Genomic DNA, 26,155 nt, shown 5'->3' with positions numbered 1-26,155 from the left:
TGTTTTTCTGATGTATCAAATACTTATTTCTTGCAATAAAATGCAAATTAATTATTTAAAAATCATACAATGTGATTTTCAGGATTTTTGTTTTAGATTCCGTCTTTCACAGTTGAAGTGTACCTATGATAAAAATTACAGACTTCTACGTGCTTTGTAAGTGGGAAAACCTGCAAAATCGGCAGTGTATCAAATACTTATTCTCCCCCACTGTATGTGAACCCTGTTCAAATTTCAAGTCAACTGGATAAAAATTGAAGATTTTATGCGATCTTGACCTTCCACCTTTTGATCTAAAATAACAACAACCTGATTCTAGCTTTTGATTGGTGAACCAATTCAGTGACCCAGTATGCAGAGTCTTAAAATTTCAGGTCAGGTCAGGTATGGGAGCATGCACCAGAGCAGCACGTCGCTGCGTCCACTTTCCGCCGGTACTCTCGGGTCTTCGTCTGGCCATCCCCCAGGCTGATGCCTGGCCCATCCCCATATCCTTGAGATGCCGATCAACCTGCTGCAACCACGGAGCATGTGGTCGGCCCATTGGCCTCCTCCACTTACGAGACTCCCTCGCTGAGATAATCTGGTGAGCAGGATCAGTGTCAGGAAAACGAGCTACATGTCCATACAGCCGCAGCTGATGCTCACAGACTATGCAGGTAACAAATCTCATTTGAGTCTCTCTCAGCAACCGCTCGTTGGACACAAAGTCCGACCAGAGATAGCCAAGGATTCTCCGAAGAGACCTGGTACCAAAGGAATTAAGTCTCCGTCTCAGATCCTTGGTCAGAGTCCAAGTCTCGCATCCATAGAGCAAGACTGGAAGGACCTGACGACTCGGACTTTCGTCCTCCCTCACAGGTACCGGCAGCGCCACACCCCATTATCCAGTGAATCCATGACTCCCCAGAACCGACCCAGACGTCTATTGACCTCTGACTCACAGCCAGCAGAGACATGAATATCACTGCCAAGGTAAGTGAATCTCTCCCCGACCTCAACATGCTCACCACAAACAGGCACAAACAGAACTGCAACATTCAGGATGTCATTGAAAGCCTGGATCTTAGTTTTGACCCAGGAAACCTGTAATCCCAGTGTCTCAGACTCTTCATTCAGCACCTCGAGGGCCCCCAAAAGGATATCTAAAGTCTCCGCAAAGATGACTGCATCATCTGCGAAATCAAGTTCAGAGATCTTAACATTCCCAAAGGATGCACCGCAGCTTGATCTCTCCGACGTCCTCCCTATAATCCAGTCCATACAAGTGCTGAAAGGTGTGGGGGCCAGTACACACCCCTGACGAACTCCAGTAATAACTGGAAATAAGTCAGAGATGGTACCACTACATCCCACAGCACTCTCAGTACCAGAGTAGAGTTCAGACATCAGATCGATCAGTTTTGGTGGCACCCCATGAAGACCTAGAATCCTCGAGAGGGCATCCCGATTCACTGAATCGAACGCTTTACAGAGATCAACATAGGCTACAAGCAGCCCCTGCCGAAACTCTCGTCTGCGTTCGGTGAAGACCCGAAGAGCAAGGATACGGTCAATCGTCTACCTCTTTGGTGTAAAGCCTGACTGCTCTGGACGCTGGTGCTCAAGCAGATGGTGGCGAACCCTATCCAGAATTATCCAAGCAAAGACCTTGCCCGGCACTGAGAGCAGCGTCACCCCTCGGTAGTTGTTTCAGTCTTGGCGATCACCCTTCCCTTTCCAGAGAGGGACAAGGCCCCTCTTCCAGTCAGTTGGGATGATGCCTGTGTTCCAGGCAGAGCACAGAACTGCATGCAACGACACGAGTGCAGCATTTCCCCCAGCCTTGAGAAGTTTAGCATGGATGCCACAGATCCCTGGAGCTTTACCCCATTACAACCGGTTCACCGCAGCATGTGTTTCCACAAGCGAAGGTGGACCACAGTTGATTGGAGGTCAGCAATAAGGATTGTAACACTCCTGACATCCAACTCAACAGCTGGTGGATCAGTCTGGTACAACCACTCAAAGTAACCGGCCCAGCGGGCCTTCACTTTGGACTCCTCTGTCAAGAGCCAACCACCCTCTGCTCTCACTGCAGTACACTGAGGGATGGGCTTGGATGAATGCAATGCGCTAATTCCCCTGTAAACAGGACGAGAATCACTTGACCACAGGTGATGCTCTACCCCCTCACAGATTCCTCGCACATAGGCATCCTTGTCCACCCTTCGCACACGTACAGTTTTATTCCCCAGCTCCCTGAACAGCTCAGTTCTTCCATTCAGCCTGGCCCTGCGACTCTGGTCAAAGGTATCCAGCGTCCCTTGAGAGACAAAATTCTTCTTTGCCCTACGGTGAGTTCCAAGACATCCACCGGCAACATCAAGGACGGTGGTCTTGAAGGCACTCCACAACTCTTCAGGACCTCCCAAAGCAACCAGACCCCCCCTCCCCCCAAAAAAAATCTCCACTCTGTTCGCTCCAAAATCTCCAAAAAAAAAGCCTGTTCACAAACTCTTCAGCTACTCTCTCATCCTTGAGCTTGCCAACATCCAGCCTAGGCTTTTGATTTGATGTTTGATGTTGACCTTTGACCAAATTATTAATTTGTCTTCTCAATATTCTCATAATAAAGCTTTGATGAAAATCTGATGACAACCTCAAATGGTAAAAAAACAGCTTTGGCCCGGACAGACACGCACGCACTTGAGTGCAAAACCCCATCTCCCACGCTAATAAAGTGAGCATTTAGTCTTTTGTTTTCTTTACCCTGTGCTTGCGAAGCGAAAAGCAGGGTTCGGCATTTGGTTGCGTACGTACGTTCGTGTCTGCATTTTAAAAATTCATTTTCTTGGCAACCATTGGTCCGATTGACATAAAATTTTACCATCAGAGTACCGCCTCCTGGAGAATTTTTTTTTCATAATTATGATGTCATAGGTCGGGTAGTACGAGCGCCATCTTGGAAAAAAGTTACACCTCTATATCTCCCAAACCGCTCAATGGGGAAAAAATGAAACATGGCTCATTGTCAAGTACTCCCAATGGGGAATAAGATATGTTGATAATGATGTCATCAGTGCCTTCATTATGACGTCATTCGTCAGTACAATGCTTGATCTGATCAGTATGGGGAAAAAAAATTCCTCTGCAACTCAAGTCACATGGACACAAAATTTTTAGAATACAAGCGGTGACTCCTGTATAATTTTTTTTTTTTAATCCTAAATAATTTTAACATCATAGGTCACGTGGAACAGGTGCCATCTTGGAAAAAATCAAAAAATGTTGCACCTCGATATCGCCAAATCCGCTCCATGGAAAAGATTGAAACATGGCTTATTGTCAAGTACTCCCTGGGGGAATAAGATATGTTCATGATGACATCATCGGTACCTTAATTATGACATATTTCGACAAGTAGAATGCTTGATTCGATCAGGATGAATTTTATTTCTCTGCAATTCTTGGTCCAATTGACATGAAATTTTCACCATAGGAGCACCTCCTCCTGTAGAATATGTTAATGATAATTATGACGTCATGGGTCATGTGGTACAGGCGCCATCTTGGGAAAAATTTGCACCTCTATCTCTCTGAAACCACTCCATGGAAAAAACTGAGACCTGGTTCATTGTCAATTACTCCCCATGAGGAATAAGATAATTTAATGATGATGTCATCGAGGCCTTCATTATGACGTCATAATTCAACAAGTACAACAATTATCCGATCATTATGAATTTTTTTTTATCTCAGCAACTATTGGTCTGATGGGCACAAATTTTCACCATAGGAGCGCCTCCTCCTGTAGAATATTTTAATGATAATCATGATTTCATCGATCATGTGGTACAGGCGCCATCTTGGAAAAAACGAAAAACGTTTCACCTCTGTATCTCCAAAACCGTTGCCTGTGCAGGGTAAGTATTCTATGAATACCATGTAGTTATGTTTGTGACAATTGCTTTTCCTCATTTTATTTAAACATTCTTAAATTTGAGTTACTTTTCGCCTTTGGAAGCAAAGGTTGTTATAATATATGTCGATGAGCACAATTTCGCATTTGTCTACTGCAGGTTGAAGCATCACATTTTGAGGGACTGATCACAACCATTGTTGGCTATATCTTGCTTGCTGTGGTGCTGGTCTTATGTCATGTATCCTTTGAATCTTGGTGTGAAGATCTCAAACATGCCATTCATACCATATGGAGCTGCCATTGCTGCTTTGTCTTCTTCTTCTTCTTCTTCTTTTTCTTCTTTTTCTTTTTCTTTTTCTTTTTCTTTTTCTTTTTCTTTTTCACATGACTGTTGGTAGCAGCATTTGCTGTTGGGCACATCACCGTCGTTGATGCAGTGCCCCTTTGGGTTAGAGCTGGAATTTGGGATTTGGCCAGCTTGCCATTGATAGCTCACCTCCTCTTCACGAAGTACACCATGGGATCTTTAATATTCACCAACTAATGCTGATAGACATCAAAGTAATGATAATACCATCGCTAAACATTTCAAATTTTTTTTGTTCCAAATCACTATCCTAATGCAGAAACCCATGTTTCTAATCAAATAGTGTATATTGTAGCTTGCACCAAGCAAAACAACACATTTTACACAAGGAACCGTGTTCATGCAAAAACGATCTTATTTACAAAATATAATAATTTTCAACACATTCGCTACTTCTTCTTACCCTGTTTTTATTGTTCCAAATCTCACTATGGTAATGGAGAAACGCTTGTTTTTCATCAAATAGGGTGTATTACAGCTTTTAAAAACACAAAACACTTCTTACACAATAAACTTTATTCATGCAAAAACTATCTACTTTGCTTAATAGAAACGTTTTCAACACATTAGCTTGTTCTGACCTGTTTGTTGTTTTTTTTTTAATTTTATTCCAAATCACGATTCTAATGCAGAAACGTTTGTTACCCTTGCCAAAGGAGAGGATATTATGTTTGTTACCCTCACCAAAGGAGAGGGTATTGCGTTTTTGTTACCCTCGCCAAAGGAGAGGCTATTGCATTTGTTACCCTCGCCAAAGGAGAGGCTATTGCATTTGTTACCCTCGCCAAAGGAGAGGCGATTGTGTTTGGGTCCATCCGTTTGTCTGTCTGTCTGTCTGTCTGTCTGTCTGTCTGTCTGTCTGTCTGTCTGTCTGTCTGTCTGTCTGTCTGTCTGTCTGTCTGTCTGTCTGTCTGTCTGTCTGTCTGTCTGTCTGTGTTTGTCTGTCTGTCTCTGTCTGTTTGTCTGTTTGTTTGTCCACATATAACTTTCGTGTTTTTCTCTGCAACCGCTTGTCGGATTGAGACAAATTTTCACCATTGGTGCCACTGCTTATGTAGAATGATTTATTCATAATTATGACGTCGTAGGTCACGTGGTGTGGTAGTCAAGCCATGTTGGAAAAACTTTGGACCACTGTATCTCTGAAACCACACGAAGGAATAAATTGAAACTTGGCACACGGCAAGTACTCCTCACGGGGAATAAGTGATTTTTAAAAATGATGTCATAAGTGCCTTCTTTATGACGTCATGATTACAGATGTAGAACACCACATCTGATCAATATGAAAAATTTTGAGGGTCATCGAGGGATAAAATGGTCTTCAGAAAAAAATTTGATGACATCATTGGTCATGTGATTCGGTAGCTATATTGTTATTGAAAAACAAACCTTCAAAAATCTTCTCTGAAGTGGCTGAACAGATTGAGGTGAAACTTTACACGTATTACCGCCTGTGCATGAAGAACAAAAGGTTCACGCACATGACATCATAGGTCACATGGTTTGGCAGCCATATTGGATTTAAACTAAAACCTATAAAAATCATCTCCAGAACGGCTGGACAGATGAAAGGGAAATTTCACAAAAATGTTCCCCAAGCCTTGGATGTACAAGTTTGTTTCGGAATAATTGATAGGTCACATGGTTTGGCAGCCATATTGGATTGAAGAAAAATATTAAATAATGTTTTCTCTGGAATCGCTTAATCAATTGACATGAAACTTCACAATTATGAACTAGTCATGATTGGAAATACACGTTTTAAATTTCAACTTGATCAGGCATATTGTCTGGCAGCCAGAATTACTTATTTATTTTCGATCTGGGTTCTTTTTGGTTTTTTTTTTTTTTTGAAAAAGGCTCACTTGGCTGTGCCTGGATGTAGCAGGAGGGTAGAGGAGTAGTCTGATGACTCAAATGCAGAACTGTCCCTATTTGGTCTTCCATTTGATTTGAATTGAATTTATTTTAATTCCATTCGAAATTTAATTGAATAATAATGAAAAACCTCACGGGTCAGGGTCAAGTGTCCAATCAAAGTGGGGTTGCATCAAAGTGGGACGTCTTGGAACCCGGTCATCACTGCCAGCAGTTATAAAGTAGCAGTTCTAGTTATGTCTCTTATTAATTATGTAACACACCAGTACACAAACGCCACACAACACACCATACAAAGCAAGTCCTGGCGAAGGTCTGAAATCTCTGATTGGTCGTTTTTCTTGTTTTTCATTAAATTGTGTGTATATTAGTTTTTCGAATTAAAACAACACATTTTACACAAGAAACCTTATTCTTGCAAAAACAATCTAATTTGCCCAAAACAAGTGTTTTCAACACATTCACTTGTTCTGACCCCGTTTTTTGTTCCAAATCACTATTCTAATGCAGAAACGTGTGTTTTCCATGACATAGTGTGTATTTTAGCTTTCACAAAACAAATGAAAACACATTTTACACAAGAAACCTTATTCATGCAAAAACAGTCTTATTTGCTTCATACAAGCATTTTTAACAAAATGCATTGATGGTGCACTCATTGATCCATCACCTTGTCTACGAAACACCAGGGTGGTATTCTATTTTATTTTTGTATACATAGTCGAGGCTCGTGCAAGAGCTAGTCCACTGAATGGATCAGAATGGAACAGTGGAGAGAGGGGGAAACACCATCAACAGAGTTGAAGGCCAAGATAGATGGAGACTTGGACAACCAATTGGTGTGTGGAAGAATGTGTGGGGCAGGAGAGGATACATGGGGTGGACAAGATTGATTCAGAAGGAAACTCCAAGGAGAGAAAACTATAAGTTTGGGAGGAGGGATTGGGTTCGGTGGGGAAGGGGAGAAAATATCATGGTTTTGAATTGGGTAAGAATGAGATTGACGAGTTGGTTCCACAGATGGGGAAAAAGAGGAACGAATGAGTGGACGTTAGTGATTCTGGATTTAGGAAGTTTCACCAGAATGGGGTTTATTGTGGACTGTGTGACCCCTGCAAAAACCTGGGGGGGGGGGTGGTGGGTGTGGAGGGCACAATGCACAGAAAGAACAGGGGGTGCATGACCAAAAAGGAAGCGAGAGAAGATAGAGACCACTGACCTGTCTGTGATGGCAAAGTGTGATAGACCCATTGACTCGGCTTCATCACGAGAAATTCCAATAATCTTAAAGACCTTGGTTTCCACAGCATCAAACTGAGCAAGAGGCAGGGGAGCCAGCCTAGAGGGGAGAGCCGTACTCCATCATGCTGTGGATGAAAGCCTTGTAGGTGGACAGGAGCTTAGGTGTGCCAAGGAAGGACTTTGTACAAGGGGGGATGCCCAATCACTGGCTGGCTTTTGGAGGCCAAATTTGAAATGTTGTTTGCCCAAGAGATCATGGTTAATGGTGAGCCCCAGGAGTTTGAAATGCTGAACTTCCTCAAAAGGATTGTTAAGAAAGTAAATATGAGGGTTTGCCAGATGGTGCTTTTGGAGAAGGATAATGAGAGCGTGAGATTAGTCAGGATTGTAAGACACATTTGAAGTGTTTGCCCAGATTGTGATTTTTATCCCCCGCCACGTGGCGGAAGGGGGATATTGTTGTCACCCAGGTCGTCCGGCTGTCCGTCCGGCTGTCTGTCCGTTCGTCCGGGCATCAACATTTATAGCTGTGAGTGCGATAACTCATAAACTGTTTGCCATATCGATTTGAAATTTGGGTCACACATGTACCACCTGAAAAGGAAGAACCCGATTGATTTTGGGTGTGGCCGGATCCAAGATGGCCGACTGGGGCGGCCATCTTGAAAAAAATGTTTTTTGTAATAATTGGAAAACCGCTTATCTGATTTCAATTATTTTTGGTTACTACGTTCCTCACCCCTGGGGAACTTTTTCGAGATGATGACCAAATGGTGTCTTGTTTCCAAGTCACCTCCCTCATTATCTGGAATATGTATGACCTTTTTCATTCAATGGCGGGGATTCCCCATCTCTGATGGTATATATATATATATATATGTATATATATATATATGTATATATATATATATATATATATATATATATATATATATATATATATATATATATATATATATATATATATATATATATATATATTGTTGCGAATTCGCGCCCGCCGGCGTGCGATCGGCCACGTAACTCGAATCGCGACACGTTGCCCACCGGACGGACAATTCAGTCGTGACCCTCTCGGAACAACGCCGGGAGCTAGTCACGGGTGGGGGTTTAACCTCACCACGATCGTGCCAATTGCCCAGCCGCGCAGGATATGGTTGCACGCCAAATTCGACCTACCTAAGTACCTGCGCGAGTGGTCGACCGGGCGATCGTACCACGCCACAGGCCGACTCCGGACATGAACCGCTTAAGCGGTTCGTTCCGTATTACAGGGATAACCGAGCGGAGTTATCGTCGGCCTTGACGGTTCCGATTAATTACCGGGCGTTTTAAACCCACTACGAACCCCTTACGTGATGCAAGATGGAGGTTCAATAAAAGGAAAAGATGAAGCGAAGCGGGAAAACAGTTCAACAAGCAGCACTTTATTCACACACACAGACACAAAGCAAGCACGTATATACAGCCATACAGTTTTCGTGCAAAAGAAACAAAGGCAAGAAAGACGCAGAGTTAATACCGAATAAGACTTACACACGGCAACACTGACACAGTTCTACTTTACGGACTGGCGCCACCCACAGACATTTACACAAAACCCCAAAAGAAAAGGAAGTCGCGACTTCCCTGGGCGCGTCGAGTCTTTCTCCCGCGCGTAGCTCACGTCGTCCGCCCGACAGCTCGGACGCGACTCTTGGAGGAACGGACGGGGCTCGTTCGGCGCTACTTCCTGCACTCGTGCACGGGGTCCCTGGGCCCGCGCGAGGATCGCCGAACAGGGCAGGAACCACGAGCTCGCGACTCGAACCAGAAGGCTCACTTCGAACTCCACACAACTCCGAACCAACCGAGCAACCAACTCAAACTGAACTCCGAACCAACCCAAAAAAACTGAAGACCAACTCGTTCGTCCCTTTTGTAGGGGCCGGCTCCACCTTTCACCCCGCCCCGTTTTCGGCTCCACCTTCCTTCGAGAAGGTTCCCGAAAAGGGGCGTTCCCTCACCCCAACCGCCTCACTCTGTTCATCCACCAATCGGCGGTGAGCTGCCCTTCCCCCTTCCTTCACACTAAGCACGGGAAAAAATGGCGGGAAAAGCCCACAAGCATCGTTGGTGGTTTTTGTTCTTCCGCAGGGATCGTGACCGCACGGTGCTTATTGAGTGGCGAAGATGTGGTAGCGTAGGTGGTGGAGGTGGCGTGGTTGTCGTGTGGTTGGCGCTGTTGTGGGGATGGCGTGGTTGTTGAGATGCTGTTTGTTTGAAATAAAAGAGAGAACAGAAAAATGGCTAACTCAAAGCGTCGCAGCCCGGATGGATCACATAAATTCCCTCTATACAATGGGTGTGGGTTAACTACACATGGACTTATCGATATATCTCACCTGAGGACTCTTTATGGTGTAATGCGAATTTCCACAACCATAACAATATATATTTTTTTCAAGGTATAAAGAGAGGCTTCAGCCTGCCTGTCTGAAGGATGAGAGATGTCATGGCAGAGGGTTGTCATCAGCAAATCGAAAAAGAGGTTTTTTCCAGAGTCAGAGAGATCGTTGATGAAGATCAGGAATAGGAATAGGCCCAGAACACTGCCTTGGGGCACTCCAGCCTTGACAGGGATAGGATATGAAAGGGTTGTGTTGAGAGCCACATGTTGGGTACAGGAGTGGAGGAAGTCAGTAAGTCATGTGTGGAGCTTGCCTTGGATGCCGTAGGCAAATAATTTGGAGAGTAAGGCAGAATGCCAGACTGTATCAAAGGCACGAGATATGTCAGAGAGATGGCCCTGATCTCATATCTGACACTGTACAATGGAGGATCTTTTTCACATGTCAGTTGTGAATCTTGCAGTCCATCCATTGTTGGGTGATTCGAAGCAGCATATGCAAGGTGGTGCGACCTGGTCTGAAACCAAATTGGTGATCTGAGATTGGTTGTTGGAAAAAGCTGTGCCAAGTTTATAGCTGGGTTGGGATTCATACCCATGCTAGACAGCTCAGATGGGAATGTGCAAATCTCGAAACTATCCTACCACCCCATGCTCCAGTTGGTTGGTTCTCATGAATGCTCGGAGACATGAAGTATGATTTCAGTTTGCACTTAATCAGGCAATAAATATCTTTCTATAGCATGGAAGAAAAAACTTTAACGTTTCTTTGGACTTGTTAGAATGAGTGTTTTTATTTATTTATTTTAAAATACACATTTTCACAAAGCAATGGCAATAAATCTATCTATAATTCCAGCAATCTCTGTGTGTCTGTGTGTCTGTGGCCGCTGTTTCTCGACAACCACTGGTCCGATCTAATTGAAACTTGCCAGGTATATTGCTGGAGACCTGAGGATGTGCCTTTTCAAGGTTTGATGTTAATCGGACAAGTGGTTCCCAAGTTATGGCCATTTATTTACCAAACCAATGACAGGACACGTTGCTGCGTCGGCGTGGCTGTTGGGGAAGAGATCCTCAGCCGCGTTCCCCCTTACGGGTTACAACATACGGACTTCCGGATAGTGATGACTTGCTGTATTCTAATAATTTCTCGATTTCTTATGCGCATTTATAGATAAACACAATGCTCCAATGCAGTCATCGTTTACGAGAGCGTAGGAATGGCCTGTGTGGTTTTGAAAGGTTTTTTTTTTTGCACGTACGGCCACGCATGTCCGGGCACGTGAGAGCGAAGGAACGGCCTGCGTGGTTGTTGTTTCTGGCACGCGGTTTTAAAGTTTTATTATTATTATTATTATTTTTTTTTTTTTGCACGTATGGCCACGCATGTACGGGCACGCACTAGTATATATACAACCAATAAAGTTTTTATATTTAATGAAAGAAGTTAACATCTCTTCGAATCATCAAAATCTGTTGCAAGGACCGTTAAGCGAATGCTTATGTTGTGCATTAGTGCATGTCTTCAAGGTTTTCATTGACATTAAAGTTTTCTCCATGGACTTGATTTATGCTTTCGGAAGAAATTGACTCACCACCACTGTATATTACAAACAACAGATTCACGAGCTACCTTTTACGTTAATCCCACATCAAAAGTTCAATCCCATATTCCCAATTTCTCAGGCTCTATCGTCCGTGCAATGACAATATAGACTTCAAATCAAAGTCCAATGAGATGTGCAAGTTCCTTGCCAAGCGTGTAACCTACCATTCCATTCAGCGTCAAGAGCATCATCCAGAGGGACTTGCACAACGATCAAGAAACTACCTTTACCTTCCCACATACGCTTTTCGTTTATTTCAAGCAGGACAGAAATTTTTTTGAAATCTCTTTGTTAAAGCACCATTACCCTTTGACCGTCCACCGAGAACGTTCATATGTTCACGGAGTCGCTGTAATACCTGCCCTTTCATCAATAAAACTGCTTTCACCTCAGGACCCAAAAGCTGTATTCAAGTCATGACCACTTTGCCGAAGCCTCCATGAATGTCATCTCTCATTGGTTAGACGGGGCCAATACTGCGCACACGCTTCCGTGAACACTTCCTGTTGGTTGTATGTTTTTTGGATTTTCTTGCTCTTTCTCAACTTTCACACTGACCATATTGTCCTGTCAATGAAGCCATTATGCTGTCCAGGACTGGTGTGAATGTATACTTGCGAAAATCCATGTGACCACTGCACATGTACCATGGCAATGGTCTGTGGATATATCTTCAACCAACCATTCCTTGTTTAGATCCGTTGAGAATGCAATGATGTCCTGTGATATATTTTGGAGGTTTTGATGATCCTTAACACTCAGGTGATGCAGGCACTGGCATCGCTAATAAAATTCCGACGTTCCAAAAGGCTTCTCGGATTGGGCTATGTCGTCGTGAAGGTAAAGTGTTGTTTGAGAATCCGTGTTAATGAATAAATAAACGATATCTCGAGTTTGTATGCATTGTGTTCACCACCTCTTCTCTTGAACTGCCTGTTCCGTGTGCAGGTGTCTCTCCTGGTTGTTGTTGAAATTGGTGTTTTTCCATTAATTTGTGGCTGGTGGCTTGACATATGTTCACTGGTAGGAGTTTTATTCATTTATTGGAGGGATAATGAAAATTGCCTTGAAACCGAGATGTGATTCGGATGCTGCATGTTTGTTCAACATAAAAGGGAATGTTTGATTTTAACACTGAGCCTGTCTCTGGAATGAATCCACCATGGAGATCCTGAGAGTTTAGTCTGTCACACGCAATGCTTCAGTGTTTTATAAGACCGCTTCTTCCTTTGTAGGAAATGTTCGATGCAACGCTGAAAGACCGCAAAGCAAGTTTTCAGTCGGCTCCTGGAACCACCATGTTTCTTCACTGGCTTGTGGGCATGGTGTATGTGTTCTACTTCGCAGCTTTTATACTCTTGCTCAGAGAGGTGAGTGGCTTGGATTTACCATTGAGGTATAATTTTAATTTTTCATCTTTTTCCTTTGACAATGTGTAGATTTTTCTTGTCGATAGTTTTTAAAGTGTCAATGGTCCCACCATATGTTTCCAGTCCCCCATACCACACCCCAACCCCCAGGTGCATGCTTTCATAAGCACACTTGCAATACTTACAATATTGAGCAGTGTGCAGCTAATTTTGATGTTACTGCAATCCATCTGAGGAAGGTGTGTGTGTGTGTCACCACAGACACACGTGCACACAGACACGCGCGTACACAGCCACAAGCACACGCACACGTGCACACACACATATATATATATATCTTCTTCTTTACTATTAAATGAACAAACTGCTACAGTTTCTGAGACACGTGGCAGAGGGATGAGTCTGAGCTTTGGCACACATGTCCAGTATTGCTTTGGATTCCAAATGTCCCCTTTTGGAACGGATCCATTCTCGGAGTGCTGTGACAAAAGGGTCCAAAATTGCTGTGATGGGTCCCCAACTTGAAACAGCCTATAATCCCCCACCATACGAACACCGGACGAATAGCGTGATGAGATGAAGTGCGTGCAACCGCTCATCCAATAGCGTGCCGACATTTCCAACCTCGTTCATAAAGCGAGGCCCTGTTTATTTCCTTCCAGTCCTTCCAGACTGTCGTGAGCATTCTGTGAGCCACAAGATGCGAAATGTAAAAATGCACATGCGTGCAACAGCAGTACGAAATAGGAAGCGCAGCTATCAAAAGAATATATCTCGCCACACGCTCTCAGTGAATTGCAAGACAACAATGAGAGACCATTTCCCCCCATACACAGCATTGGCAAGATGGACACTCTGTGCTCTTCCTGTGGTGCGTACATGTTGAAAGCTGAACTGCATTCCGGTTGCCTCGGGGTGAATGATAAATTTTCCACCTGCTGTATGCAAGGAAAAATTGTTCTTCCCAACATCAGTGAACCACCTCCCCTCTTGCAACACCATTTCACTGACTGCACACCTGAAGCAAGGGATTTTCGATCCAACATTCAGGCATACAACTCAAGTTTAGTGTTCGCGTCATTGAGTGTACAGGAAGATGTGTTACAAGGGGCTCATATACGTTTAGAATCCATGGCAATGTTTATCATAGAATCGGACATTTTTTTCCCCTAGAACAGTAAACCGCCGAAGTTTTTGCAAATTTATATCTACAACACTGCCAACGAAATCGCTCATCGAACAGCATGGAACAGTGACCTGCACCATGGTTTGTTTCAGAAGCTACAGGCAGTACCGCATGACTGTAATCAGTTCGTAAGTGCTTATAAGCAAGCCGCCAAATTAGTGGAACGAGAAGAAAATGATTCCATGAAGTTCGTTTTGAGAGCGGACCCAACGACAGATTGACGGTGCTATAATCTACCGACGGCAGCAGAAGTAGCGGTTATCTTACCGGGAAGTGCTGATGTTCCATCGCGACATCGTTTTGTAAAAGCGGCCAAGCCTGGATCCGGAAAATCGTGACATTATCCGCATCAATGAGACCCACCCCGATTATGACCCTCTTCATTACGTGTTGCTACTACCACATGGAGATCTGGGCTGGACATTTACCATCAAGAAACGAGATGGCAAATGCGTCAGTACTATGGAGTTTTATGCTTACCACTTGATGGTGAGAAGTAACTTTAATGTAATACTACGTAGTGGTAGATTACTACAACAATATATTGTCGATCAATACGCAAAGGTTGAACAAGGACGCCTGAACTACGTCTACCACAATCAATGGCAATTGCGGGCGGAGCTGTATCAAGGACTATCTGATGCAGTCGCCGCTGCGGATACTGACAGTGCCTCAATCGGTCGCCGAGTTGTCCTTCCGTCATCATTTACCAGAAGCCCACGAAATATGCATCAACTGTATTAGGATTCGATGGCTATTGTTCGGCGATACTCGAAACCTGACCTCTTCTTAACATTTACGTGCAACCCCAAATGGGATTCAAAATACTGCCACAACTGAGTCAACCCAACGACGGCTTCTACGACACGGATAACATTGTTTACAGTGGACCGGGTTAACATTAGTAAGTATTCTCTGCTTCTTTCGATAACAGGCACTCATTTTGCGATGTACAACAGCGTCACATCCATGTTATGCCGCGTTTTGCGCGGGTTATCTTCTTGTATATATTACAGGAGGAACTTCGTCCCATGTCATTATGAACATCTGAAAATGTGAGAAGAGCTGAGGATGCTTGTTGCTCAGGCTTTGAAGTGGAAAACCTTGAAGTGCTAGGCTTCGTGGCTCCTATTTTTTCGGCAGCTGGAGTTGCTGCCTTTTTAAGGAAAAATATCAACGGTTGTCAGTTTCTTGGCCTGCGTTTTTGACCTGCAAATTTATTTGTGGCAAGAGATCGAATCTTGCAGTGCTCTGGTTACTTCTGCAGATCATTCTCTGAATGGATCACCATTCTTAATAATCTCTGCTGCTTCCTGAATGAGGTCCAATAGCCGAGAGAGATCGTTTGTTGTCAGAGTTCTGGCTGCCTGTTGCTTTCTGTCATCAGCGTTTTCTTCTTAAGCCCACTTCTCATCGAGCTCCATTAAATATTCCTTTGCTCGTTTCTCATTGTGAGATCCTAACAACTCCCCAACATTGTCCTCGTCCACCTCCTCAAGGCCCACATCGCGTGCAAGCCTGACAATGTCCTGCTGTCGACCAGGAATGACATAAAATCTACAAAAGTCATGAATGATGTCTGGCCAGGCTTTGTACCACATGGTATTCATACAGTGAGTGCTCTGTTACCTCATCCCATGAATTGATGATGATGTTGACACCATGCATAATGTTGAATATCTTCCAAAATTCCTTGAGGGTTGGCTTTCCCTCATCCACCACATCCTCAATCATTCTAGTAAATGTCCTCCTCAGGTAATACCCTTTGAAGGCAGCGATCACCTCTTAGTCTATTGGCTGGAGCAATGACGTGGTGTTTGGTGGCAGGAACAGAACCTGGATGTTGTGGCAGAGGATCTCAAAATCTAATCAATGAGCTGTGGCATTGTCAAAAATGAGGAGAATTTTAAAGTCAATGTTTTCTGTGTTTTAGTGTTCCCTCAATGTTGGCACTAAATAGTCAACAAAGCATGCTTTGAAGATTTGTCTCATCATCCAGGCCTTCCTGTTACTTTTCCAAGTGCGGGAGAGTCTGGATTTTACATAATCTTTCACTGCCCTCGGGTTCTCACTATGATATATGAGCAACGGCTTCAGCTTGCAATCACCTTCTGCGTTGCCACCTATCAGAAGGGTCATATGGCCTTTTGAGGGCTTGAATCCCAAGGCCGTTTTCTCCTCACAGGAGATAAATGGCCTGATGGCAACCTTTTCCAATTAAGGCCAGTCTCATCCACATTAAAACCTGCTTCGGATTGTATCCACCTTCCTCAGTGGTTATCTTCAAAAGTTTGACGTAGTGGTCCGCTGATATATATGTATGTTTTCATCGGCATGAGCAGTTTCTCCTGTCAGCTTGAGGCTGTGGAGATTGTGACACTTTTTAAACCTATTAAACTTGCCACGGCTGTCAGTAAAGGTCTCTCTAGCCATGGCAGTGGAAACAGAACTCTTGTTTTCCTTTTTTAAGTCATCATACAGACTTTTCACTTTCTGCTGTATGATGGCTTGACTCACAGGTGTCCTCATTCTACTGAGGTCCTCACTCCACATACGTTCCATCTTCTCCATGCAAGAGCCCCTTTGCTTCATAATCAACTTGGATGTTAATTGCGCAGCACGTTTAGCACTTTCACAAATTTGTTCTGCATTTTTATAAATTGCTGGAGGCAAACCGAAGTGCCTACAAACATCGACAACACAAACACCACTCGCCATTCTGCGAATAACGTACAATTTCACCTCCAAATTTAGTTTTACGCACTTCCTTTGCCGCAGGCTCTCTTATCACCACTAGCATGCTTAGAACTCATGATGAATAAATTCAATGACTGTATATAATGATACGAATCGCACTACTGTATGCAAAGATTTTGGAAGTAGAGTACGTCTGAACAGCGCAAAGGCAGAATAAAGTACAGTACACTTTACATCAAAGTTACATCATTCAAGTCGCGTGCTTAGGCTTTTCCTGAGCCATGCAGTCAATTGAATTTGAATTGAATTGAATTGCCAATGGAAGAAAAATTCCCTTGTTTTACGCAGACAATAATAAAGATTTTGAATATGAACAGCGGTCAAGGCATTATAGTGTCCGACTGCCAAAGCATGTAGGTTGAATGACGTAGCTTCGATGTAAAGATACGTAATTCAAAGCCTGGGTACCTACTGATTGATGACGCAACTTCAAATTAATGTAAACCAGCCTAACCCGCGCTCTGCGCGACATGTTGGGGTGGGTGTGTTTGAGAAAGGAACTGATGCAGAGTATCAGTAGTAATTTTACTTTAATGCAGTAAGTGGAATACGATTTCAATGTTTTAGAACCATTTTATTTACTTTTTTTGTACCATGCACCTCATATGGTCTTTGAAATAATGTAAGCCGAATATCATGTTACTCGAGCGCAGAACAAAGTCGAAGATAGCGTGACACGAAACCACAAACTCGGAAATAATATATAAGATGCAGGCAACATAAACCCCAGTATATAAAGGAAGATTCCCCTTCCAGGGAACAAGAGCTTTTATCCAACAAGCTCATCTCCATTTCTCAACCAACCCGAGCATGATAGCTGAACATTGGCATGCGACACAAATGCAGGCATCTCCAAAGCCGTGCGTTCATTCAACTGCTGAACCGTTTTCACTGATAGTTGGTGGATCATCAGCAATGGTGTCAAATGAAACCCACCGTAATGCAGTCTGTTATAAACACACCCAACCATGTGCAATGCAAGATGCAATATGGCCTCCCACGTTATAAATCTTCATCGGCCAATTAGATCTCGAGCTGAAATTGGCAGAAGCAATCATTCATCCCTCACCTAATCAATTGCCTCCTTTATTTTGTTTTTACCTTTTTGTTTGTTAAGTCAGCCTGGCTTAGGTGGTGTAGTCCTTCTCACTAAATTCTGCTGCCTTGATTATGGGTCTTTTCGTTACCCCAGGTCCTTCGTCCAGGTCTGCTGTGGTTCTTGCGGAATCTCAATGATCCCGACTTCAACCCTGTACAGGAGATGATTCATTTGCCCATCTATCGTCATGCCCGACGTTTTGTCCTCTCCGTGGTTGGTACTTGGCTTGCCACTGTTCATACATTTGTGTTCTTGGTGCTTGCTTGTACAGTGCAGGACTTGCCCTACTCAATCTGCCTATAATTTTACAATTTTCCAGTTTTATTATTTGTGTGATTTTATTATTATTATTATGTCCATGCTTTTTAAAAAAAATGCGGTTGTGTGTGTATGTATATGTATATTTGTATATATATATATATATATATATATATATATATATATATATATATATATATATATATATATATATATATGTATATGTATATATGTATATTCTCGGAGTCATCCCACCGTCATCTCCCTCACATACCGCGACCTCACACACGCTGTCCCTCTCACACACCGTGTGCTGGGAGGCACGCACTTCGGCACACTCGTGACCACACCATTCACACACGGGGGCGCGCTCACACCTTGCACCACACACACCGGGACAACCACACTGGGGATTCGTGTCCCTAAAAGGGGGTCCGGGGCCTCTATACCCCCCAAGCTTGGTGTGCACCTGTCCACAGCACTCGTCCCCTCGAACTCGCTAAGCACGACCGAACTCACCTGGTCGTGATCAGCTTCAAGGGAGCATCCTCCCTCCCCTCGTTCCTAGAGGAGGCCATCCAGCTGCTCGCACCGGGTCACGACACATTCCCCAAGCTCCCCCTCATCGTCCTCCACTAACTCAATGTGTGTGTGCTCGTTCCCAACCCCGTCCTTATCGTGCAGTCTCTTCTCTATTTTTTTTGTTTCTTTCTGGCTCCTTTTTCCTTCCCACCTGAGTCGTTCTTCCTCTCTGAGCCCCATCAGCTGTTCGTTCTCCCTCCGGAGCTCCTCAATCTCCGTTGACTCCAATCTTGCTCTCCGTTTTAGTTGTTCAATTTCAAACTCGTATAGTTTTTGTTTTCTCTCCCACTGTTTCTCCTGCTCTTCATTTTCCAATCTCATCGTTTCTTTCAATTGGCTCATTTCCTTCCTGTGTTTCATTCGCTGTTCTCTCACTACTCTTCCTTGTTTCCTCTCCTGTCCTTCCTTCTCCAGTTTCATGGTTTTTTTCATTTGGATAATTTCCCTTTTGTGTTTCATTCGCTGTTCTTTGTCTATCTCCTCGCACTCCAGCCTTGCCTTTTCTTTCAATTGGTCAACCTTGGCTTCATGTTCCTTTTGTTTTCTATCCCATTGTTCCTCTCGTTCTTCCTAATCCAATCTCGTTGTGTCCTTGAATCTCCTGATTTCTCCTTCCTGTTTCATTTGTTCTTCCTTCATTACTCTTTCCTGCATCTCATTCTGCAATCTCGTTATTTCCTTCAGTTGGCTGACTTCCTTCTCCTGTCTCAATCTTTGTTCTTTCAGTACTCTTTCTTGTTCCTCATTCTTTAATCTGGCCTTCGCTTCCAGCTGTTCGATCTGTACAGTGTGGTTCCTTAACGTTTCATTCTCTGCTGTCGTTCTTTCCTCTCTCACCATCCTCAACTCATTTTATTTTGTAATTCTGTCTCTTTGTTTTGGTGTTTCTGTAACTCAGAAGCTTTCTTTTCCAATTCCTTTCTCATCTCCGCACACTCCGACCTTTCGTTGGCTTCTAACTGTTCTTCTGGCTTGCCCTTGTGGTTTTCTACCCGTCTTCCCAGTTCCTCTGTCTCCGTTTTTACCTCCAGTCCCAGCATATCAACTCTCTTCGTCATGTCTTGAAGTCGTTTCTCACACTCTACCATTACGACCTTCAATCCCTCCTTTGTCTCCTCCTGGCTTTCTTTGAATTTTTCTATTGCCTTCTTTACCTCGCGTCTTGTCTTACACGTCTCCCGAATTATTTTCTCACCCGCCCCCACCGCGGGCCTGACAGCCGTTGCACTCCCCCCCTGCTCGTTCGTCCCAGCACGTGGTGTCGCCATTATGCCTGCCTGCAGACATTGCCCCACGCTCTGCGTTTCACCCCGCACTGTCCGCACACCGCTTCCGAATGCTTGCATGTCCGCATCCATTGTATTACTCATCTGTTGTGCATTCGCTTTCATTTCTGCCAGCATGGCGAATAGCTGGGCCATGTCGGGTGCGCTCGGCTGAGCCGATTTGGCCAGGGTCGGTGGGTTTTGATGGAGAGGGGGAGGGGAAGTGTCATACACCGCGGCCGCTGCCGCGCCCATTTCAGGCTTTGGGTTCGGTTGGGGAAATTCATCCTGCACGGACATGTCCTGCTCGGGGCTTTCATCCTGGGCCATGGATCCTACATTTCTACACATATACATTTCTAATACCTCCGGCTCCCGCTCGCCTTGAGACTCCATCTTGTTTCTCGTAAGGGATTAATTTTTTTTTTAACTCGCTCGAATTTGGGGAACACGGAGGGTCGCTTCACTCACCCCTGATCCGGTTCCGTGAATTTAGTTGGAGACTGGAGAGTTTGTATCCCGCTCTCTGACACCAGTGTTGCGAATTCGCGCCTGCCGGCGTGCGATCGGCCGCTCGACTCGAATGGCGGCCGCCTCGCCCACCGGAACGGACAATTCAGTCGTGACCCTCTCGGAACAACGCCGGGAGTGAGTCATGGGTGGGGGTTTAACCTCACCACGATCGTGCCAATTGCCCACCCGCGCAGGATAGGGTTGCTCGCCAAATTCGATCTACTTAAGTACCTGTGCGAATGGTCGACCGGGCGATCGTACCACGCCACAGGCCGACTCCGGACACGAACCGCTTAAGCGATCCGTTCCGTGCTACAGTGATAACCGAGCGGTGTTATCGTCGGCCTTGACGGTTCCGATTAATTACCGGGATGTTGCACCCACTACGAACCCCTTACATGAAGCAGGATGGAGAGTCAAACAAAGGAAAGGACGCAGTGAAACGGGAAAACAGTTCAACAAGCAGCACTTTATTCACACAGACCAGCACGGAAGGCACGTATTTACAGTCAGAATAATCAAAATGCACATATAAAGCGAAAGAAGAGTTAAAACCGAATACGTGTACACACGGCAACACTTAAAACAGTTCTATTTGTCAGACAGGTGCCACCCACAGTCATTTACACAAACCCAAAGAAAAGAAAGGACTTCCCTTGATGCGGCCGTCGAGTCCTCCTACCACGACCTCCACTCCGAGCTCCGTCTCCTTCGCTGGCCTCCACTGCCGACTCAACCAGACTCGAGGACGACACAGCTCGACTGCAACGAGCTCCTCGGGCTCCACGAGCTCCACACCGACGCAGAGACACTCGACCACGACGACACAGCTCGGCGATGACCCAACCACGACTTCAGACGGAGACGAGTTTCATGAGTCAGGGAGAGAGCGAAAGGGAGAGAACGCAGGAAGAGGGAGAGAACGCGCCCTGCCCGTGTCCGACTTTTATAGCGCGGGGCTCCGCCCTTCACTCCGCCTCGTTTTCGGCTGCACCTTCCTTCGAGAGGGTTCTCGAAAAGGGGCATTCCCTCACCCCGACCGCCTCACACTGTCCATCCACCAATCTGCGGCGAGCCGCCCTTCCCCCCTTCCCTCACACCAGGCGCTGCCAAAAGCCCACCAGCATCCTTGGCAGTTTTTGTTCGTTTGAAATCAAAGATAGGGAAAGAAAAACGACTAACTGGAGGATCGCAGCCCGAATGGATCACATAAATTCCCTCTATACAACGGGTTTGGGCTAACTACACATGTACCTATGGAGATATCTCACCTGAGGGCCCTTTATGGTGTAATGCGAATTTCCACAGCCGTAACAATATATATATATATATATATATATATATATATATATATATATATATATATATATATATATATATATATATATATATATATATATATATATATATATATATATATATATATATATATATATATATATATATATATATATATATAATTGTGACGTCCACGGGACTTGAACAGTCCCGCCAACGTAGAATGAGGCGAAACGATGGAGGCGGTTTATTTATTTAACCCAAAGATGGCGGTTCCAATCGCTCTACCGCAAACGGGACGAGGAAGGTGGCACGAGTCGCTTTTCACTGAGTTGATGATGTTTATTTGTTTTTATTACACTGAACAACAAAAATTTTTTACTGGAGATGTGTAAAGTGATTTAGACTAATTTCGGTACGCTGATTTCAAAAATCATAACCGTTTTGCTGTATCACGTCAGGATTTTCAGTAACAGAAATATTCCCATTGCCTAGAAGTCAGGATTTCAATGAAATTTACAAAAATTCATTTATTCATTTATTTCATCATGAATGCTTCAAAATTATAGAAATTACAGAAAAACTCCACTAGAATGGAATTAAAAATGCTTTAGGCATTTGGCTTTGCGTTTGTGCTGCTCTGTGTCAGTTTCACGATGCAGGAACCAGCAGAAATCACCCATCATGTTCGGGTTGTGCCGCCCTTGGTAACGCGTCTCCATGAGTGAAATCTCTTGGTGGAATCGCTCGCCGTGCTCGTCCGAGACTGCTCCCAAGTTGTCAGGGAAGAAGTTCAGGTGCTGGTGTAGGAAATGGATTTTCAGGGACATCCTGGAGCCAAGTTTCCTGAAGGACTCCAGCAGCTGCTGCACTATTTCTTCATAGTTGTCCGCGCGCTCGTTCCCCAAGAAGTTGTCCTTCACAGCTTTGAAGCTCCTCCACGCTGCCAGCTCTTTGGGGGTTTAGAGTTGTCGGAAAAGTTTCGTCCTTCATAATCTGTCGGATTTGCGGTCCAACAAAGACACCAGCCTTGATCTTGGCCTCCGACAAGGTGTTGCCAAACTATTCCTTGAGGTATAAAAACCCACGCCCATTCAGATCCATTGCCCGTACAAAACTTTTCATCAAGCCGAGCTTTATGTGGAGTGGTGGAAGGAAAACCTTGGCTGGGTCGACAAGGGCGACATGCTTCACGTTGTGTCGACCAGGTACATGCTCTTTTCGCTCTTCCCAATCTTTCTTCGTCCAGTGATTCTTGTCGTCTCTGCTATCCCAGAGACAAAGGAAGCACATGTATTTCGTGTAGCCTGACTGCAGCCCTAACAACAGCGCCACCACTTTCAAGTCTCCGCAGATGTGCCAGTTGAAGTCATTGTACTTGATGGAATCAAGCAGCTGCCGCATAGTCTCATAGGTCTCTGTCATGCCGAACGCGTGAGCCAGTGGGACTGATGGTTTCTCGTTGCCATTGTGGAGCAAAACAGCCTTCAAGCTGTTCTTCCCCGAGTCGATGAAGAGGCGCCAGTCTGCAGGATCGTGATCACACCCAAGTTCTTTCAACAGACCGTTAATGTCACTGCAGAATGTCATCGTGTCTTCCATCTCAAAGAACTCAGCCATGTCTCTGTGACGTGCTCTGAACAAGGATATCTTGGTGTTAGGTTCAAGTAGATTCCACTGCTGCAGCCTTGATCCAAGCAGCTCTGCCTTCGCCTTTGACAGCGAGAGATCTCTTACAAGATCATTTAAGTCTCCCTGGTTCAGAAGGTGTGATTCTTGAGTGTCGGGTTCAAAAGGTTCATCATCACCATCCTCTTCACCACTGCTTACAGCTATGTTCTGATCAGCTGGAGGTGTTGGAACGGGGTTCTCGTCATCATGAGGCACAGGTTTACGAGCAGAGACGCAGTCAGCGTACTTGATGTGACCTTTATTCTTCTTGTTGAAGCCGGCGATGCTTGTGCAGCAGAAATAACAATCATGATGATGATTCTGCGGCTCACGCCATATCATGGGCACCGCAAATGGCATGCTCGCGCGCTTGCCCACCAACCACTGAGTCAAGGTTGTGTGACAGCTTGTGCAGCAGATGTGTGGTGCCCAGCTCTGTTCTTGGTCCCCCACCTTACACCCGAAGTAGTGAAAGTAGGCGGCCTTCATTTTCACTGCTGTAGATATACTTCGCTGTTGATCTTTTTTGGTATACCGACCACAGACATAACAGAAGTTGTCAGGATGATTGGTACAGGAACGCCTACTCATCTTTATCTGAAAGAAAGAAATATAACACAAGTTAACAACAATTGTACGAAATAGACATGTTAAAGACATATGTAAATTTCATTGAAATCCTGACTTCTAGGCAATGGGAATATTTCTGTTCCTGAAAATCCTGACGTGATACAGTAAAACGGTTATGATTTTTGAAATCAGCGTACCCAAATTAGTCTTAATCACTTTACACATCCCCAGTAAAAAAAATTTTTTGAAATTTGTTGTTCAGTGTTATTGACCTGAAATAACAAGACTCGGCAAGAAAAGGGATCCGGGGCGATTCGACGGGATGGTGTGGGATCGGGCGTGGGGAAAAACACAGACTATTCCAATGAATATACAGATCTCAAACCCTCTAAGGCGCCAAGCACACACACACAAAACGTAACTATTTCTGGTGGTCAGGCTGGACCGTTGTGTGGACGCAACTGTCCCTGGATCGGCGTCGGACCAGCTGGCCTTGCTCTCGTCAGGGGGGCAGGAGAAACCGTGGTGCTGTCGACCTCCTGGTCTTGGCCGAAGTCCGCTCACAGCCGCCAGGGAACCAGTTCTGGCGCCAAGTTGCGAGCAGGAGAGGGAGGCAGGTCCGCCCGCCGTTCGACCCCGTACTCCGAGTCAGCAGAACCCCAGAGCCAACCAAGGTGAGGCACGAGGCTCAGCAAGGCTCCAAGGCACGATGAAGAACACGATCAAATCAGCACAACAAGGACGCTCCCCGCGCAACAGCCTCCACACCAAAAAAACACGATCGTTTTGTCCCGATCTTCTTCCTCTTCCTTTTCAACCCCGAACAGAACCTTTTTATCCTCCTGTCCTCGTCACTTCCAATCGAGCCGTTTATTGGCCCACCGCCGTCGCCTTCTGCCAATCGTGATCACGGGGCGGAGCCATCCGCTGAACTGTCCTGTGACGTCACGGCCAGTCTCCAGAGAATACCAAAAGGGGTTTACGCAGACACACTTACCCTATCCCGTGTCCCTATCTAATTACATGACAATTATCATTTCCCCCCTTGAAGAAATGAACATTTACTAGACAACTTATCACCACTGAATTGCTACTTATTACATCGAGATCCTGGTAAACTCGAACAACATGGCATACCTAATTAAACATCCTAATTACCCTTTGAATACATACCCCCCCCCCTCAAACGTAACACTGCCCCCTCCTCTGGTACCGCAGCTCCTGCAAGGTATATCACAGGCGCTACCGTACCAGCCTTAACACTTGCTGACTCGCACCTAATTAACCTAACGAAATAAAGTAGGAGGGGCAATGGGCAGCGAGTCGCAGCTAACTTACCTATCCTGCTTAATGTACTACCCCCTTATGGCCTTATCCTCGCCTAAACAATCATTCGTTTTTTTTTGTTTTTTTATCACATGAGAGCACTGAGCGAAGTTGCACTCCATCCTCTGGATCATCGCTCTTGCCCAGCACTCTTCCAGTGATCTGGGGAGGGGAAACAAAAGGTTCCACAAAAACACAACACTTGTACTTTACATTCCTACTCTAAGCCTTAACGACACTATTCACAGGATATTTACACTTGACCGCCTCCCCCAGTGGATGCTAATAGACCCAGCGTTACCTGGGGAGCCAATTTTCAAATTTGCTTGCCCCGAAATTATGCGGACATCATGCCCTTGCTGCACATGTCAAGTTGTGCGGGATCGAGTGGGACTCACACATCTTCACAACACTCACACCATGGTCATCATCACATTTCTAGGTCATGGTCCTCATTTTAATCATGCAGGCTGAATCCCGTCGTGGCCGTGGGGTGGGTTACCACAAGATGATGGGGGCATCTCAGGTGCAACCATGCCCACAGGTAAGCTTTAGTCCAACCCGGACGTTTCTCCGCCCCGCTCCCTTTGATTCCCTCCCCCCTGGTAGCCATCAGCTCTAATCCCGTACAACACTCTGGAAGGGGTCTCACTGGCTCCTCTGGCCTTCCTGGGTCGCCAAGGTCCTACCCGCCTTGGTCGCCCAACCAGACCCTCTCCCAGTTGCCTCCAGACACTGTCACCATTAGCCACCAGGTGGTGAATCTCATTGAAGGGGGTCGCAATTCACGCTCACAGTGAGCTTCAGCAATCCCTGTGGGCAAGCACATCATCCCCACCCACAAAACCCACATGACTCCCCCACCCCATCGGCCTTACATGTGACAC

General features: G+C 45.1%; 1 protein-coding gene across 5 annotated transcripts in view; it reads left to right on the top strand.

Moving 5' to 3' along the window:
* Positions 1 to 26,155, top strand: part of MARCHF6 (membrane associated ring-CH-type finger 6) — a 138,223-nt gene that overhangs the window by 59,957 nt on the left and 52,111 nt on the right. For 2 of the 5 annotated variants that reach the window (XM_085847510.1, XM_085847508.1), the window contains exons 12-16: positions 4,062 to 4,142; positions 12,156 to 12,233; positions 12,342 to 12,416; positions 12,629 to 12,763; positions 17,899 to 18,018. In XM_085847510.1, coding sequence (XP_085703636.1) covers positions 4,062 to 4,142; positions 12,156 to 12,233; positions 12,342 to 12,416; positions 12,629 to 12,763; positions 17,899 to 18,018 — 489 coding nt within the window. The remainder of the gene's footprint in view (positions 1 to 4,061; positions 4,143 to 12,155; positions 12,234 to 12,341; positions 12,417 to 12,628; positions 12,764 to 17,898; positions 18,019 to 26,155) is intronic. The other 3 variants (XM_085847512.1, XM_085847509.1, XM_085847511.1) reach the window with 2 other exon arrangements.

The sequence above is a fragment of the Eptatretus burgeri genome, chromosome 11, assembly GCF_056783735.1.
Source record: "Eptatretus burgeri isolate ZD-2024b chromosome 11, Ebu_testis_v1, whole genome shotgun sequence".
Lineage (NCBI taxonomy): Eukaryota > Metazoa > Chordata > Myxini > Myxiniformes > Myxinidae > Eptatretus > Eptatretus burgeri.
This window is presented reverse-complemented; position numbering and strand designations above follow the sequence as displayed.